General features: G+C 34.3%; 2 protein-coding genes across 3 annotated transcripts; one reads left to right on the top strand and one right to left on the bottom strand.

The window, feature by feature from the left end:
* LOC113051314 (IQ domain-containing protein E-like) lies at positions 1-10,729 on the bottom strand. 2 transcript variants are annotated; one of them, XM_026214932.1, is made up of 21 exons: positions 10,094-10,729; positions 9,782-9,826; positions 9,600-9,645; positions 8,498-8,650; positions 7,680-7,814; positions 7,503-7,573; positions 6,963-7,076; positions 6,695-6,745; positions 6,499-6,569; positions 5,840-5,912; positions 5,708-5,748; positions 5,449-5,618; positions 5,091-5,146; positions 4,744-4,949; positions 4,359-4,466; positions 3,800-3,893; positions 3,594-3,716; positions 3,405-3,506; positions 2,093-2,196; positions 1,767-1,851; positions 1-878 (listed from the first exon to the last, which is right to left on the bottom strand). In XM_026214932.1, the coding sequence occupies exons 1-21, from the start codon at positions 10,142-10,144 to the stop codon at positions 873-875; spliced, it is 1,905 nt and encodes a 634-aa protein (XP_026070717.1). In that variant the 5' UTR covers positions 10,145-10,729; the 3' UTR covers positions 1-872. The 2 variants fall into 2 exon arrangements, with proteins under 2 accessions (XP_026070717.1, XP_026070716.1); XM_026214931.1 differs by having other exon boundaries at positions 1,767-1,891; positions 10,094-10,726.
* A 1,054-nt stretch (positions 10,730-11,783) lies between these two features.
* Positions 11,784-17,294, top strand: LOC113051315 (sorting nexin-8). The gene is made up of 12 exons (XM_026214933.1): positions 11,784-11,915; positions 12,207-12,272; positions 13,287-13,432; positions 13,655-13,775; positions 13,854-13,990; positions 14,113-14,193; positions 14,373-14,533; positions 14,870-14,999; positions 15,712-15,780; positions 15,996-16,127; positions 16,585-16,734; positions 16,829-17,294. The coding sequence occupies exons 3-12, from the start codon at positions 13,295-13,297 to the stop codon at positions 16,982-16,984; spliced, it is 1,275 nt and encodes a 424-aa protein (XP_026070718.1). The 5' UTR covers positions 11,784-11,915; positions 12,207-12,272; positions 13,287-13,294; the 3' UTR covers positions 16,985-17,294.
* The last annotated feature ends 1,672 nt before the right edge of the window (positions 17,295-18,966 follow it).

Raw genomic sequence — 18,966 nt, 5'->3', positions numbered from 1 at the left:
CAGAGAAAACAAGTCTTTAATAAACAAAAAATCTAACATGAATTTAAAAAATAATAATAATAATGTGCTCTTTGAGAAAAATCTGTTTTAACAAGACTTTAAAAACACAATACAGCATCACATTTTTCAGTGCTATTATTGGTTCAGTACATATACACTTGCTATAATAAAACGTAACACACTGACAACATTTATGAAAAAACATTTGCTATAACCCCCCCCCCCCCCCCAATCTGAATAAAGTCTTATACAGCAATGTATTACATACATCACCCACATTTGTAGATTTCACAGTGCTTTTTATATCAATCAGAGGTGTACCTTAAATGCACACTATGGCTTAAATATAATTTATGCGATATCCTGCTTAGTGTAATTTGTATATTGATCTACAATGAAAAGTAAACGGAAAATAATATATCCCGGATCCTCATTTAAAGATGACCATTCAGCACAAGGCACTTTTGGAGTGTGAAGACAAACATTTTGATTCTGTCTCTTTTTAAAGCCTTAGCTCCTAGAAGTCAAAAGAACATAATCTTAGCAGAATAAAAGTGTGAAAATCCCAAAACCTTAATAATCCATCATCCATGATCTGTGTTCTTCTCTGTCTAGTCATTATTGCTGATATACAATCAGTTACATTTTTAGGTTTCAGTTCCACTTTAAATTGTTCAGGTAAGAAGAAAAAAAAAAAAACAGGTCCAAATAGTACAAAAAAATACTAAATGAATGACTAAATCTAGACTTTAGCACTGAACGCTATTTTTTTTCTTTTCTCAGAGGCTTTGAAGGAGACACAATAATATCATCCGAGTCGTCTGAATCGATGGTCTTTGGAATTTCATTGCCTGGTTGATGTTGGTGGATCTTCAGGTCTGCTTAATAACAACAAAATCATAAATTGTATTACATTTAATAGGTTAACGATTATACTGTATGCATAAAGCTAGTTTATCTGAGATTATTTAAAGATATACTGTCTTAGACATACTATACAATTCTTTTGCTTTCCTGCAACTGCTTGATCAAAAATATAGCAAAAACAGCAATATTGTGAAATATTATTACTATTCAAAACAACATTTTTGAATTTTATATGTTCTAAAATGTCATTTATTCCTGAGTATCATTACTCCAGTCTTCAATGTCACATGCTCCTTCAGAAATCATTTGAATATGTTGATTTGGTGCTCAAATAATAGTTCTTACTATTAAAAATGTTGAAAACAGTTGTGCTGCTTAATATTATATTTGAAAACCATGGTATTCTTTCAGGATTCTGAGATGAACAAAGTTCAAAAGAACAGCATTTATTTAAAACAAAAATATTTTCTAACATTACAAATGTCTTTCTTTTGGTCAAATGAATGCATTCTTCCAGAACAGAAAAAAAAAAAAAATCTTACTGAAACTAAATTGTAGGTAGTGTAATAGGAATGAGTTACAGATATCCTGTATTCTAACTTGATATTTATGGTTGGTCATGTATCTTATCATTATAAACAGGATTTAATTAATCTGCCATCACCTCACTATTACTCTGAGTTACACCTAGAAGAATATAAGGAAAAGTATCGACTACAAGTCACAGTGGTTTTAAAGAGAAGTCAGTACAAGACATCATAAGGAAGGCCAGGTCTGAGTCTTTGACTTTAAACCTGAAAACCAACAAAGACTTAACGATACTAGATTAACAAACAGGAAAATTAGCAGTATGAGGTCATATTGATTTCAACAAGAAATGATTAAAAATGAATGATCACCTGAGGTTTGCGTTCTGTTAGTAAACATGGCTTGTGAGGAGCCTCTGTGCAGCAGAGGAGGGGAGGAGGAGAGATACGGCTTTTTCTGATGAGTGGAAGATGAAGAGTGTGTCAATGCAGACACCCTGCAATGTCAAGTCAACAGGAGGCTGTAAGGAGACCACCTGGCCATGCATGCAACCGTATTTATACATAACGTATTTGAGTTGAACGTAATTCAACTCAAGTAAAATTTAATAAAATAACTTTTCCACGACATTCTAATTTATTAAGGTGCACCTGTATGTAGTATTTGAGTGTAGTAATTTAGTGTATACACTATCTACCTGTCCATCGCCAGAGTGCTGCGTTTGAGATGAGCCCTAAAGACAGATTGCAGCAGAGTCACTTCCTCTTCCTGTACAGCCTGAGAGTTCATACCTGATTGGCTCTGAGACACATAGTCAAAAGAGTTGTGATTTGTTTTGTCCATTTCATAAAGTACTGTAATTCTTGCAATAGAATTGAGAAACTTTTCTGTCAGGAGGGTTATGCACAAGGAATTATTATTTTTGGTCGATAATAAGTACCAATAATTCTATGTGACGTCATATTAACATGAACATTTTCATGAGATGTTGATTTATGACCAACAATTAATCTGATTTAAATTATAATTACAAAACATATTATCATATTTCCATAAGGATGTACAATTTCCATAGTTGGGTCTCATATACTGTGTAAAAGTCTTAGGCCACTGGTATTTTCACCAACAAGTCAGTTATTTCTATGTTTTGCTGTAGTGTGTCAGTAGAAAATATCAGTTTGCTTTTCCAAACATTATTTTTGCCATTTTGCGAGATTTTGTTTGCACAAGGAGTCTGACAGCAGAGATCTGATCTCACCATCATCAGTCTGTCTGGAATAACATGAAGAAACAGAACAAACTGAGACAGAATCAATCCAGGAGAACTGTGGCAATGTCTCCAAGACACTTCAAGAAACATACCTGCAAAGCTAACAAACAATGCACAAGTGCATCTAGGACAAAAGCGTTTTTTAACACAGTGTGGTCACACCAAATGTTGATTTAATTTAGTCAATATAAGTTAATTAATAAAATCTATTTATGGCATTATTTCTGATGGCATTCTCACTTTACAGCATTTTTACACATGTGCCTAGAACTGCACAGTACTGTAGCTTTGCAGGTTTCTTGAGGCGTTTTGGAGACATTCCCACAGTTCTTCTGGATTGAGTCTGTCTCAGTTTGTTCTGTTTCTTCATGTTATTCCAGACAGACTGATGATGGTGAGATCAGATCTCTGCTGTCAGACTCCTTGTGCAAACAAAAATCTCACTGGATTATTACAATTAATGGTAAAAATTATGTTTGGAAATGTAAACTGATATTTCCTACTGACACACTACAGTAAAACATAGAAATAACTGACTTAAAACCATTTTTTGTTGGTGAAAATACTAGTGGCCTAAAACTTTTGCACAGTACTGTGCAAAAACAGTACGGTATATAAATTGTAAACGTATGCAAGATTAGGCTAACATAAGCACAGCAACAACATATATATATATATATATTTTTGAAATACCATAATGTATAATAAAACATCCCATCAAAAGGTCTTAAGTAGTTACCATGGAAACAGGGACGGTTCTTGGGTCCGCTTGCCTCTGTCCATCTAACTGCCTCTGCCTTATTAGATGCCCTCTGAGACAGGACTGTAAAAGAACTAGATCCTAAAAGACAGAGTAGAAGAATAAGGAGGACATGAATAATCTACATTCACTGTGGCTGTACAGTAAGTGTCGATGTGTTGTACCAACCTGTGTTCGGTGGGAGCGCCAGTGTGTCTGGATGATCTTAGCTGCTCTGTTCTTCTCTATCGGCATGACTGCTGACGATGACAATGGCTCTGTATGTGTTAACGACAAAGAACCACCCTGAACCTGTGAGATGAGAAATGAGTTGCTGTGCGCACTTGAATGAACTGTGCGTGAACATTGTTAAAGAAAGATTTTGAAAGTATTACCTGACTTGGATCTTGTAATGATCTCAGTTTTCTCTCTTCTTCTAGTTTCTCTTTCAAACAGCTGATTTCTATGGTCAGTGTGCCCATCTCCTGCCTGTAATTAAAACATGACATCTAAACTGACTTTACTTACTTTCTTAATACATTTCTATGTTCATATTTATCAAGATTCACAAATGCACTGGGATTCTAGGAAAACAGAAAAAAAGTTTTTCATAATCTTTTTTTAAAATGTAATAATTTTTATGCCTTTGCAATGACACATAACCAAGGTTGTTCACTCAGAAAAATGTTACAGATATAAATTAAACTCTTCCAACAATGACAACCGTAAATAATTTCCCTTAAGGAGCACAAATGATTTCAATAAAGAAATAACTATTTGGAAAAAAGTTTCAGAAAATTAAATCAGGGTTTAATATGTTTTGTCTCACATAACAGTAGCATCACATTTAATATTTAATTAAGTGAGAACTCAGCATCTTCCAAAAAAAGGCAAAAAAGCATCACCACTATATAGTTTTAATTAAGGGATGCCTTCATTATTTTTATTACAAACCTATGTGTTTGCATCAGTTTCTCATGCCCTCTGATTTGTTCCTTCAGCATGTTTTTGACCTCTTTCAGACTCTTATCCTTCTCAGCAGACAACTGCTTTATCTCCTCACTGAAAAGACAAGACATACATATTTTCAGTCAGAATTGCTTTAAAATAGGTTGAGCATTTCACAAAATGTAATGAATCATAAATGAGACATTTCTAAGAAAATATCAGAAATGTTTCTGAATCTATTTCAAATGAAGTATTCATCAAATACGTTTCTATAAAAATATTACGCAGCACAACTTTTTTATTTTTTTACTTTAGTTATAATATAAAAATGTTTCTTAATCAACAAATCATCATATTAAGAGTGGTTCCTGAAGGATCACATGATACTCACTCTTTCTGGGTTAGTTTTCCCTCTAGTTCCTTTTTATCTTCTTCAAGTTTCTTAACTGTTTCTCTCAAATGTGCATCGTTCTCTGTAATCGCAGATGGCTCCATCTCTGTGTTGACAGAATCACTCTGATTGGTCGATTCTGATTGAGCGCCTTTATGGTCTGGGCTCTTCAGTGAGTTTGATGCTTTGGTGACCTCCCCGACTCTCTGAAAAAATGAGACAAATAAACTACATTCACTTGTACATTCTACAAGTAATGTTTAATGTAACATATGCATACATGCATGTACTGTACATGTATACATGTATATCTGTATATACATAAATACAAAGGTTATATATATTACCTTTTCAAGCTCCAGGATTCGTCGCACAAGTCTCTGTTTACTCCAATCCATATAACCTGCAAACATAAAAATAGGATTCATCATATGACTGAATTCAGTCTTTGGCGGAGGAAATATTAAATATTTTGTTTAAACTTTATTTTTTTAGCATATATAAGCTAGGAAACCACCTGGGCGGTTGGCTAAACCAGTTAAACACTAAATTAGCCAGGTCAGGAAACCAGCTAAAACAGTTAACCACCTTAGGCTGGTTTAAGCAAGTTTTTTCAGCAGCTGTCCAAAATAAATTACATTTGCTGAAATAGTGTTTTCCAGTTTTACTGTATAAGTTAAGATGTGCTTTTGTAAATTAAAGTACCCTTGGCCCGGCACACAGGGCTCTCCATCATGTTCATCTCTTCTTGTGTCAATTCTTTTTTGAGGTCCTGGTTCTCGTTCTCCAGGTGTTGAACAGTGTTTGTGAGTTTCAGAACCGTTGCACTAAGATTCTTGTTTTGCCGCCTGATGTTTTTGCTCTCTGCCTTATTACTGAACAGAGAAAAAGAGAGTGAGAGAAAGCCTAAATAAAAACACAAGAGGGACCATCAAATTACAAGTAAGATGAACAATGTTTGTACCTTCTTTCAGTAGACTCTAAAAGTGCTGTTAATCTTTGAACCTAAGAATGAAAAACATTAACCGAAATAATACAAAAAGTCATAATGAAATACATTTAGTTTTATATAAAATCACCTCTTTATATAAAATACCTCTTCAAAGTAGGTTTTTACTGTGATCTTCATTTCCTGCATGTTGGTGGTTTTGAGGTCACTCTGAAGCCGACTGTAATGGCAAACACACATTTATCAGTTTAGATACAACATACACTGTGGTCTCTAGTCTCTAGTTTTTATCGACATTAAAACTGAAAAAAAAAAAAAAAGTAAAAATTTTAATGGAAAATTCATGACTTTTACAAGAATGTTAATTATCCAGCCTTCAAAGGAAGCAAAAATATTTTAAAGCCTGCGCAAAGAAGTTTACAAATTTGCTAATTTCATTGGTGAATTAGTGCTATTTATTTAATTGACAATTCCAAAATCCTAAAATTTCCTTTAAAGGTGATTTCCAATTCAAGTTTATTTGTATAGTGCTTGTCACAATACAAATAATTGCAAAGCAACTTAATAGAAAATTAAGTTTCTACAATATATTTAGTAGTAGCTTATCAGTGGTGACTATCAGTTAATTTACAAGGTTACATTTTCAGGTTAAATTAAATCATTTGAATGTATTTTAAGATTTCTGGACTAACTCTTAGCCTGCATCTCTTATGCTGAAGTGCTGTGACATTTATTCATGCAGCATTGATTCACCATAACCTGATTAACTGCATGACAGTAAAATATAAATGAAGTTGGCATCAGACCTTAAGGCATTCTCTTTTTCTTTGCACTGCTGCTCCAATCGTAGAATCCTCTGTTTCAGTCCGTTAATGATCTGCCGTGTTCAAAAATAGAGAAATACATTTTTAATTTTATATGATCATTCATCAAATGAAAAATCATTGATCTGATGAAATGTGATTGTGAGGTTTTTTGAGATGTTTATAATGGCATACTCACAGATCTTGGATCATTCTTTCCGTCGACTAAACCTCTAGCATACTCTGGGTCCTATATGATCAACACAAAAATAATTATTTTAGCAAAAGTTTTTATAAATAAGCTCTGAGAGAACCATGTCAGTTTTCACTACGTAATTTTTTTTTTTTTGGCTCTTATTCTCACAAAGGCTGCAGTAAAAATGCAGTTAAAACAGTAATAATGTGAAATACTCATTTATTTAAATACTCATTTAGCTATTCATTTACACAAGTATCTTGCTCATCACCTTTGTTGGATTCAACAGCTGCTCGATTTGTCTGTCTTTCTTAGCGTTTTCTTCTTCAAGACGGCGTAGCTTGGCTTTCATCTTGTCCGATTCACTCTTTTGGGATTGGATGGTCTGAGAAAATACAGAGCAAACACATGGTTAAATGAAATTTCAGTGTGCATATACCACCACTTCAAATTGGAAAGCTACATTCTAGGACGGGGAAAGCACATCTTAATAGATAAAACGCTGCAGTACTAAAATACATCTTCAGAACCATTTCCTCCACTCGCATTGTGGGTTATATATTAGCCCAAAAACCTTGCACAGATATATTTCCAAAAATCCAGCAAAAATAATAGACCATCCAGGAAGATTTGGCATACTATTTTTAGTAAATTATAATTTGGGACATAGTAATCCTAACCACTAATCTCTCATACACATATAGAGCCTGATTTGTTGGAAACATGCCGTCTGATGTAATCAAAATCCTAAAAACACATCCTCAAAAACACTTATACGTCCTCAAGTGAGTGTGCGAGAGGTGAACTTCACCTTTTTTAGATCAATTATTTCATCATACATATCCTCCTTCTCTTTGTAGTCTGGGGTCCCTGGAACATAACCTGATAAAGCAATGTGAATAACAAAAATAACAACATGTTGCCAAAAAAAAAAAGATATTAACTGTTATGTAAACAAGTCAGGTTTATAAATTGATTTTTATCTCACCGTTGGATGCAGAGCGGGAATATTTAGGCTTTTTCATTCCTAAGGCCTCCTTCAAGTATTCGGGTGTGCTGGTCATGGAGATGCTGGTCTGTGTGACACTGTAATCCACTCCTTTTGGCGACTTTGACAATGTTCCTGAAACAAAGAAAATTGAACCCTGTGAAGCCTCATATAGGAATTTTTTATTATTATTGAAACTTTAGATAAACTTTTTTTTTTCTATTTTTTTTTTTATAAAAAAAGAAAAGCTTACATATCTGTTTTAGGTTTTGTATCACATTTGATATATCAGGCTTTTATTACTGATAAATTATTATACAAGAGAATAAGGAGCTCACACTTGAGGTAAAAAAAAAACATTTAGATTTTATTCAGAGGCCAAATAGAGACAAATATCCAATTTTGTACGGTTACTGTTGTTTATAAATTTAAGATGAAATTCTTATATATTATATAATATTATTATATTATATATATATATATATATATATATATATATATATATATATATATATATATATATATATATATATATATATATATATATAATATATTATACATATTTTTAGCTGTTTTTCAGCTATTTTGTCTAGTATTCCAATAAGTCATGTTTAAATATATTTAAAATGAGATGCAGTTATCCGAGCAGCTGTGCAGTACTCTTGTGCAGAACTGCTCTCTGTGTGGATCTTATAACAGAAACATATTTAGAAGATCTTGTTTAGTAGAATATATATATAATCTAAAATGATAAAATGCATAATATGGTGTAAAGTGTTATCCACATGTTATTATTATGATTATTATAAGGGACAGACCTTGTCCATCGTTCTGTAAGTGCAGCCAGACATCCTTCGGTGTACCAGCCGGAGGGGTTTTACAGTTTTGGAGCTGTGTCCCTTTCACCGTCCTCCACAATGCTACGGGAGCTCTCTTTAGAGGCAAGCTTGCACTGTTCAGGTATGGTGACCCTTTATTTAAATAAAATGATTTATTATTTTAAAGGCATTTTGTATGTAGTTGCATTAAAGGGTTAGTTTACACAAAAATTTAAATTATGTCATTAATGATTCACCCTCATGCGTTCAAACCCGTAAGACCTCCGTTCATCTTCGGAACACAGTTTAATAAGATATTTTAGATTTAGTCCGAGAGCTCTCAGTCCCTCAATTGAAACTGTGTGTACGGTCTACTGTCCATGTCCAGAAAGATAATAAGAACGAGTCTATCTTTCATTCATTATCTGGTTCGGCTCGGTGTTCATCTTCAGTTCTCTCTTCACAGCAGTTCGGTCAGTGTACTGTTTGAGTACATGATTTACTCCGGGATATTGGTTTGTTTGAACTCAGAGGGAGTGTAAGCCACATTAAAAAAGTGAACAGCTTAAGTCATTTCTGGATTAATGCATATTTGAGATGCGAACCGTTCCAAACGATTCAGTTCGATTTGGTGAACTGGTTCAAGAAGATCCGGTTACATCGAGTGATTCATTCTTGAACTGGACATCACTACACTGCAGTGAATGCGCTCACAACAGACCCGGAAGAGAAGACAATGCTGAATAAAGTCGTAGTTTTTGCTAAAAATGTACTTTCAATGGTTCAAAAAATTCTACTTTGAAGACGTTATTATTACCTTTCTGGACATAGACAGTATACCATACATACGTTTTCAATGGAGGGACAGAAAGCTCTCGGACTAAATTGAAAATATCTTAAACTGTGTCCTGAAGATGAAAGGAGGTCTTACGGGTTTGGAACGACATGAGGGTGAGTCATTAATGACATAATTTTCATTTTTCGGTGAACTAACCCTTTAAGTACTCTTCAATGAAATAAGAAAAAACAGCAATTTCCACATTTTTACAATGCTGTGTGGATAGACAGTAATGCCCAGAAAACTCAGAAGTCTTAAACTTACTAGGAGAAGGAGGTGGTCTGGCTGAAACTTTCTTTTTTCTCAATTTCTGAAAAGAAAACCAATAATCTAACACTTGAATATAATACCCTTTTGAGACAAAGATTCAAAGATCCAAGACTGAAAGAGCTTCAAAACAAAAGAGACAGACTTAGTTTAATTAATAAAAAAATGATCTATCTCACCTTTTCAGTGTCGGACACATAGCTGCTACACAGACTGTCCTCTGCCTTGAAAACAAACAAATTCTATGTACATTAACATAAATAAAAATACTACCAAGTGATATCAGATGGTAATACTATTAAACTTGAATATAACCTATGTTACTAAATGATGATTACCATATTCATATGACATTGCATTTACATAACTTTTTGTATGAATTGGTAACGTTATCCTAAGTCATTATCATAGTCCATCTTCAAAAAACACTGCATAGTCATTTTTGTTAGTTACAGTCCAGAAACATCTATGAAAACTGTAACGTTACTTACCAGATCCTCTACCTCTTCTTCAGTGACAATTTCTCCAGCTACTACAGACATTATAGCCTCTCTGATGGCCTGTTTTTATTTTATCATCCCCTTTTACAAACAATAGAACCATAATACTTGCTCATTCGGTATGATATATTGGAAGCACGAGCTGTAATGTCCGAGTATTATGATGCAGCAGCAAATCTTATTTTTCTTATTTCGAAGCTTCGCAGCAATCCTAATATAAAACGGTAGCCTATTAAGGAGCACTGAAAAAGGTAAAGAGGTGTTAAGAAGTTCCCAAGATGCAGCTGTTTCCTGATGTCGCCGTTAAAAAAAGCAGCAGATCCTGCGTCGATGTTGTGTGTGAACGGTACAGAGTGAGCGCAGTAATATTGCTGAGCGTCGTTCCGCGTCTCTCGTCGCTGAACGGGTGTAATGTGCATTATTGTCGTCTAGCAACCGCAAATGTTAACATGACAATAGTCAGCAAATGAAACGTGCTCATGTGCGTCAGCTCTGCGCAACACTTGCGCACACTGTGACTGAGCTGCTTTGAATCGCCATGCGTCCCAATGTGCATACTATCCATCCTGAGTTTTATGTGATATTAGAAATATCAATACTATTTAGGGCAGATAGGCTGGATAGTATTCACATTTGGACGCAGGGTATCTTTTTAAAAGTTGGCTATAGTAAATTAGATATGTAATTGCTTAGACTATTTTATTACACTAAGAAGCAATAGATGCTCCGTCTGTAATTTATGTCAAAATGTAGTCTACTTGGAGAAAAAGGTACATTACTTCCAGTTTTCACATTTTTTTTTTTTAGTTTGAGTTAGTTTGAGTATGAGTTTGTATATGCACACACACACACACACACACACACATAAAGAATCTGTCTTTATCCACACTTCCTGTTCAGCCCTGCATGGTGTCATTTCTGGCACAGTATGATAAAAAATAATACAAAATAAACAACCAAAACCTTTTCAATATGGCTGATTGTTTTAGTTTTTTCCCTAGACAATAAAGCATCTCACATACTAAAATGTGAGGGTGAAAAGTCAGATGCTTCAAGATGACAGCGATAGTCCAGTCATTAAAATAATGTTACGGAAACAGGAAACGGTGAACAGCTGCAGCACTGCAGGGGACATAATCCTGCTGTTATATTTTGATATTTAATGGTAACTGTGGGGGGAAGACAGTATCTTTGACCTTGTGTTGGTCATTCAGTACTGCTGCATCACATTATGATGATGGACATCTCATAGATGGATTTGGTTTGGGGATTACATGAATGCATTAAAAGCCACCTGTTACAATCTCTCCGATAATTTATCTGAAACAGTTATTTATTCAAACAAGAGGCTATTCTGTCAATGTAATTGTAACAGTGGTGTATGAATGTGTGACCTGAGTCACCCTCTCCGCTTGTCTTATCAACTAACTCTGTTGCAAAGCTTTTAAAGTCTGTACAAATACCTTAAATCTTTCGCCAGGGCACTCTAATTATTATAACCCACTTATATAAGCTTTCCAGCTTGCCTTCCAAGAGGCTGTGATGTTTTTTCTAAAGAGGTCATATCCTCTTAAGGTGATTAATGGTGATATGCGTGTGTTTAAGACTGCAAAGAGAAAGGGCGGAAAAGAGCAACGCGAGAGAGAGAGAAAGAAAGAGGGAGGGAGGGAGGGAGAGAGATGAGACTGTTATCTGGTCTGTTGATGTTGGTTTATACAGTCAGACGTTAAGCGTGAAGAGGGCAGTTGAGGTGCAAACAGAGGTCTATTGGGGACTGCAAAGTGAAGACCGTTTCCAACACATCAGCAATCTGGTAAGTAAAGAGAAAACAATCTTAAAACCATTTCATTCAAGAAAAACAAACATTATATTTTCATGTGTGCATTTGATGGAGGAAAGAGTTGTACATTCGTGTCATAAACTATTAATGAAGAAGTATTGCTTCTTAGAACTAATGTTTCATTGGAGACTTTTTTGAATCACAAGCGCATATTTCAAATTTGAAGGCGTATGTTGATTTCACTATGTTTCGGAGAAGCCTGTCAGCTGCCTTACTGTATAATATAAGCGCATTAAAAACAATGTTGAATGTGTTTTGTCATAGATATAGCTGTGTTAAAAAAGCAAATCTTGAGGGTCACCTGAAATCACCCATTGCCCCAGTGACAAGGTAACAAATCCTATTTTCACAAATAGCTTACAGACCCTAATTACACACCGAGATGTGAGACTTTGTGAGATTTTATTTACATTTAAGACACCTATGTAGAGTAAACATCATGTAGACATACTGTACAACAAATAGAAACAAATAAAGAGATGCTGAATGACAAAATCACAACTCATGTTTTTGCATGGATCTATCAGCAAGTTTTATGCACAATAAATATAAACCATCTCACTCTTATTTACACACACACACACACACAAAAGAAATGATTAAATACAAATAAAATATCCATGGTTGCTCATTTAAAGCATAGCTGATGTAAAATAGGTCATTTTGTTCTACAGAAGATTAAAACGCTTCAGTAAAACCATATTGGGGAGGATTCTAAATCCATCACAATATTTCCTCTATGTTTTTAGTGATTTGCAAGAGCATTATATAATACAAAATGGATATTGCATTTTCAATTAATCAACCACAGTTATCTAAAATGGGAAATCATTCTTTAATGTAAAAATAACTGACTATAGAAAATAAGAGATACACATATTAAAATGTAATTTATTCTTGTGATTTATTATTTTGGTGTCACGTGATCCTTCAGAAATCTTTATCACTGTTGCAAATGATTTTGCTGCCTAATATTTTTGTGGAAACTGTGATGTATATATTTTTTCCAGGATTCTTTGATGATTGAAAGTTCAAAAGAACAGCAATTCTTTGAAATATAAATAGTTTAGAACATTTTAAATATCTTTGCTGTCATTTTTGTTATGTTTATGTTACTTTTAAATTATGCCAAATATATTTAATCTAACGATTCAGATGATACATTAGTGTTCTGTGTGCAAGTTAATATTCAACTAATTGCATGCAAAAAGGCTACTTGGGTTGAGCAAAATGAAATTATGCCATTTAAATTTTTTTATAGAGCTTTTCATCAATTTGACCCTTCTTAAAGTCAATGAATAATTTGCACACTGCTAATTGGAGGTTTTGTGCATTTGCTGTCAGGTGCAAAAATGCATCTGGGTCAGCAAAACCCTGTGGTGGATGGCCTATCCTTAAAGGAGCTGGGGGACAGTGTGCTGGTGGAGATAGAGCCTCGGAGGAAAGGACTGCCATTTCTCAAGCATGTGGAGTACCGTATTGTCAGCAAGGTAAACTCAAACTCAGTTTGTATTTATAATACTTAAATCATATGTTTTTAGCACTTTCTCTCTCTCTACACACACACATAAATCTGTATGTATGTACAGTATAAATAGCATCATTATTTCTCCATTTTCATTTATCCTTAAAGATTCCTAAGAATGCTCCAATTCCTAAATGCCATTCTGTATTCCCCAAACAAAACCAACCACTCCATTCCTTTTACACAGTGTTTCCAGATCCCGGTTCAGCGCAGGTATGCTGATTTTGAGGTGTTCCATAGTCTACTACTGCAAAAGTTCATTTACAGGATGGTCCCGCCTCTGCCCCCCAAACGCATCCTTAAAGGCGGTGAGATTTGAACAAACTCTCTGCAGATGACTTTGTTTCTTAAATCTTATGTAACTAAAACTCTCTACTCATTCTCAGTTTTGAACTCAATATCAGACCGAGAGTTTAATGATAGTCGCCGCCGTGGTCTACAAAGGTTCATGACCTTGGTGATTAGACATCCAGTCTTAGCAGGAGATGAGTTGGTCAGCATCTTCCTGTCAGCAAGCAGCGCAGTAAGTGCTGCAAACCAGATTTGAAAATTAATTCATATTTTGCCTAAAACATGCTAATTGTAGTTTGTTTGAAAGTTGAATGAAATGAGACTCATCACACTTCATCCTTTTTCATGTCACAGGATGTTCAAAACATGCTGCGTGATGCGTATAAAAAGACAGGTGATGAGTATCTTACCTCCCAAATGAACTTGCACGGCAAGGTAGGTAAAAGCTAACAAACACATGAAATTATAATACCATATTCTTTGAAAAACCATGTAAATAATATCATAGTATCGGTACAGTATATATATCAAAGAACCAGTGTGTCAGTGTATCACCGCAGTACTTTTTAAAAGTAAACTAACATGCAAAATTAACATTGCCTGTCATTTCTAAGGTGTACCTACCTGAGGACATACAGAACCATGCTGCCACTAATCGAGAGGTCATTGCAAATATCCACAGCAGTTTTAATAAACTCAGAGATGTAGCTGAGCGGATGGCTCAGCGCTCGCGGGAAAACTCATCCGATCTGCTTATGTTTGGTAAAGACCTGAGGTGAGCACTTCAGAATTAATCATTAACTCTAAAATACATAAAATATACCATATACACAAATATAACCATGTGTGTGTATGTGTACTCACATTAAATTACGAAAGACGTAATATTTGTAATTAAACTATTAAGAGAAGTGTCTATTTTCTTTCACTTTATTTCTTGTGGTCCTAGGGTGGTTTGTAACATTTATCAAATAGCTATGCAGTGACATTATGATACAATGTTATTTTAGTAATATTAATATTATATTATAATTGTTATTAGTATTTTGAATATTTTATTTGAACATGTGCGTGTGGACAGTTCTGAGGTTATTACGTGACTCTTCAACAGTGAACTGGGCTCAGACACATCAGACCTGCCAGTGAATGCCACAATGAGCAAAGCATGGAAAACACAGAGGAAGTCACTTGTAGAGATGTCAGGAGAATTTGGTCTTCTTGCCGACAAAGCTGCACACCAGGTATTAAAAGATGATCATTATTGAGCATTACTCTAATCACAAACACCATTACAAAAATGACTGAAATTAATTAAATCACTGAACTGTACTGAATGTATGAACAAAAAGCCTTTAAAGCTGCAGTAGGTAACTTTTGACGCTCTAGCAGTTAATAAACAGAACTGCTTGCGTGTTGCGGAAGAACATCGTAGCTGGAACTACTTCTCTTTGTTTATGTCTATGAAGAATCACAAAGGTACTGGGTTACTCCGCCGCGGTGCCCCCGAAGCAATCTAAAATAGTCCGAATATAAACACTTATTATAGGTGCACCCTAGTGATTCAGGACAAGCCAAAAACACGGTTTGGAAAATGGATTTATGGTTTACTCGCTTATTATATACATTTTTCTACATTTTGAACACAAACAAAGTTACGGACCGCAGCTCTGATTGGTTGTTTCTTACCTGGAGCAATGTATTTCTGCAAATGGCAATAGGACCACTGGGAGGAGCCAGAGGAGCTTGATTGTTTTTTTCACAGATTATCTGTCTCATATTCAGGACATAATGGCAGGTTTAACAAATATGTAAAAAATATATTTTTACAAAAGTAACCTACTGCAGCTTTAAGACACCCACGATATTATGACTCTCATTTCCATTTCTGGGGACATTTGTTTCGGGTTGAAAGGAAGTTAAACTTAATATTTCAAATGCCTTCTTATACACCAGGGCAGCAGAGAGGAGGATGAGGTGGTGGAGAAACTCAATCTTCTCCTTGAACAGCTGCAGTCATATAAAGTGAGTACTTGTCTGTACACAACCTTTCATATACATTTTGATTTAATACAACATTTTATTTAATGAATGCTACTGAGCCATAATCAGCTGGTATAAAATGAAATTGTTATTTTGCATGTAGGATTGAACCGATATCTGTGTAAGGACTGCCATTTTATACTTTAACAGTTCAACTGTAACAACATTCAGATGCTATTATATTTGGATGTGTATAGGACTTGTGTAACCGTCATGACAGCGGTGTGTTACTAGAGCATCAGAGAGCATTTGAAAAGCGCGGTGGGCCTGTGGCTACACACTTAAAGTACCAGAACAGCTTTGAGCAGTCAGAGTCTCGACTCACACAGGTAAAACATAAAAAAAACACCAACATACAAACTAAACATATTCTTTACTAATCATTTTTAAATGTAGTTTTACATTTAAACGTTTATTTTCTAACAGAAAAGCATGTAAACACAGACAATCAAGGTGCATATGCCGGGCCATGTGGTTTGGGGGCAGTTGTAACACACAAGTATTTTGGATGCAATTAATCACAATTAATCGTTTGGCAGCACTACTTTTAACCAATATATATAACTATATACACATAGCACACACTAAACACAGTAGTGGCCTTTTATTCTCGAATGAATCGTGTTGAGTGAATCGATTCATTGAATGATTCAAATGTGCCGAAAGGCGCCACCTGCTGGCATAGAAATGTAACCTGCGAAAAGCATCATTGAAAAATCCTCATCACTGACAGGTGACTGTCTGATATTATTCTATTGCTGAATATTATCCTGTGTCTTCCTACAGCAGGAGAACACAATTATCACCATGGAGATGAGGGGATATTTCTCCCTTTTGTGTCTGCATCAAGAAACCCAGCTGGTCTTCACTTATCTGCCACTTGTGACTTCAATACTGGGGACATTTGTCCACTCACAAATACAAGGGCACAAAGAGGTGCGTTTCTTATAAAACACCAACTCTGTTAATACTTCAACTGATAATTTTAGTGTTGTTTACACTGTGGGAATTGTGTTATTGCATTCCTCAGATGGGTGATGTGTGGGGTGACCTTCATCCAAAACTGAAGGATCTGTTTGAAAGTGCTAATGAAGCCTCCTCTCGCTCTTCTTCTCAAACACACACCTCCAGAGGACAGAAGACTTGTGCCATCATTGGGCCTGCACAACCAGGACAGCAAATATGAGGGAAATTATCAGTACCCAATAACTCTGTGTATTGCTTCATGTCTTGTGTTTTCCTTCTCTTGACTGTACATGCTTTAACACCTTTCTTCATGACTTTTCCACAGTGGCCTCAAAACATATTTGAACATATTAAGCACAACTAAACATTCCATTAGATGCAAAATTAAAAACTGTATGCTAATAAATGATGCAACTAATCGCATTTTTGTTTACCATTTTTGCACATACTTTTAATCGAGCTTATTGTAGTTAACTAAAACAAAACAAAAACATTTTCTTTGTCTGAAATAAAATCAATTTGAACTGAGACAGAATAAAATATAGAAAAAAATAAATGTGGAAAACCTGACATTATTTTATTTCAGCTACAACATTTCTAAATTTCATTTAGTTTTACTTGATTTACTAAAATAACTAATAATAATAATAATAAACTATATACATCTTTAAAATGACAAAGCACACAACAATATTACTAAAAATTAACAGAAAATTTATTTTTTTTTTAAATTCACAATATTAAAAAAATGTTATTCAGAATATTATAAAAAAAACGATTATAGTATCTCAGTGATATGCAGTAATACATTTTGAGGCCACTGAATATCAAGAAAATATAATTATTTAAAAAAAAAATTGTAGACACCCTTTTGAGAGCAATTTCTCTCTCTTTTTTCATTTAATTCTCATTCATTTTTCTATTATTTTAATGTTTGATGCATATGGTTACATATTTACATAAATAATCTTCCAAAGCCTGTGGTCAGTTCATATACCTCTTTTTTTTTTCGAGGTAACCTTAATTTTGACAGGAACTTACATAATATTAAAAGATTACATGTGTTATCCTTAAGATATAAGGCTACAGTTTGAATATGGATGAAAAGGTTAGAAATCACCTGTTTTCAGAAATTCCTAGAAATACAATTAATATTCTGAAAAAAACAAACAAAAAAAAAAACTTTTTTCCAAGCAAGACCAGCTGATTTAATGTTGAGAAAGCACGTGACCTTGAAAACTATCCACTGGTGTCACACAGGACAAACAAATGGCACTATATAATTAAATAATCCTAGATTTAAGGTATGATACATTACCAGACAGTATTTATACAGGAGTTCTGTTGGTGTAATTGTTTTTAGTAACAAATCTGTAGTGTATAAAATCTAACATCCCGCCATCCACTTTCCGAAACCAGTTGCCATGCAACTTAAAAAAATAGTTCACCCAAAAATTTACATTTGCTGAAAGTTTACTCACAAGACATTAGTTGATGGACCCTATGATGTGGATTATTGTGATGTTTTTATCAGCTGTTTGGCCTCATGCAGACGGCACCCATTCACTCCAGAGGATGCATTTTGAGCAAGTGATGCAATGATAAATTTCTCCAAAATTTTTCCAATAAAAATAATAACTCATACATCTTGGATGGCCTGAGGGTGAGTTTGTGAGTGTTTTTATTTGAACTGTTTCTTTAAGCTTGCAGCTATAGTGAATGATTTATGAACTAAAGCCTTTATGCAAAATGCTTGGTCAGTGGATAAGATGATTAAAAAAATAAACTGTACATTGTTCAGACAATTGCACTGGATTATTCTCAACCAAAAAGAAAGAAACTAAACACAAACTGTGAGAATAATAAAAAAAAACAACAACAACAACAGAGGAACAGCAAATAATTTTTTTTGTCATTTCCATCAGTCTCTACAGTTAAGTTTGTGTTTACATTTTAGATATTATCTCTATTTTTAGGAAACCCCTGTCAAATGTTTAAGTCCCAAATCTTAATTTACAGTGCCAAATAGATCAAATACACAGAAATGGGTCAGGTTTTGGTTGAGCCACTACAAAAGTACTTTCATTAATTTCAAATGGATTATTTTTCCCAAGTTAAATTATTTTAATTATCATATATATATATATATGAATCAAAGAGGAATGTTACCAGAGAGGAAAAAATATTTAAAAGGCAGTGTAA

This window comes from Carassius auratus, chromosome 32 (genome assembly GCF_003368295.1).
Source record: "Carassius auratus strain Wakin chromosome 32, ASM336829v1, whole genome shotgun sequence".
Taxonomy (NCBI): domain Eukaryota; kingdom Metazoa; phylum Chordata; class Actinopteri; order Cypriniformes; family Cyprinidae; genus Carassius; species Carassius auratus.
The sequence above is the reverse complement of the archived record's forward strand: the minus strand, read 5'-3'. Positions and strand labels throughout refer to the sequence as shown.

What these genes read in the sequence shown, in the direction of transcription:
- LOC113051314 (XM_026214931.1), bottom strand. Translation starts at nt 10,144, where the DNA reads ATGTCTGTAGTAGCTGGAGAAATTGTCACTGAAGAAGAGGTAGAGGAT. An exon ending in TTAGAGTCTACTGAAAGAAG is followed by an intron (nt 5,619 to 5,707) that starts GTACAAACATTG and finishes TTCTCTGTTCAG; the next exon opens with TAATAAGGCAGAGAGCAAAA. An exon ending in CATTACAAGATCCAAGTCAG is followed by an intron (nt 3,717 to 3,799) that starts GTAATACTTTCA and finishes CTCATCTCACAG; the next exon opens with GTTCAGGGTGGTTCTTTGTC.
- LOC113051315 (XM_026214933.1), top strand. Translation starts at nt 13,295, where the DNA reads ATGCATCTGGGTCAGCAAAACCCTGTGGTGGATGGCCTATCCTTAAAG. An exon ending in CCGACAAAGCTGCACACCAG is followed by an intron (nt 15,000 to 15,711) that starts GTATTAAAAGAT and finishes CTTATACACCAG; the next exon opens with GGCAGCAGAGAGGAGGATGA. An exon ending in AACAGCTGCAGTCATATAAA is followed by an intron (nt 15,781 to 15,995) that starts GTGAGTACTTGT and finishes GGATGTGTATAG; the next exon opens with GACTTGTGTAACCGTCATGA.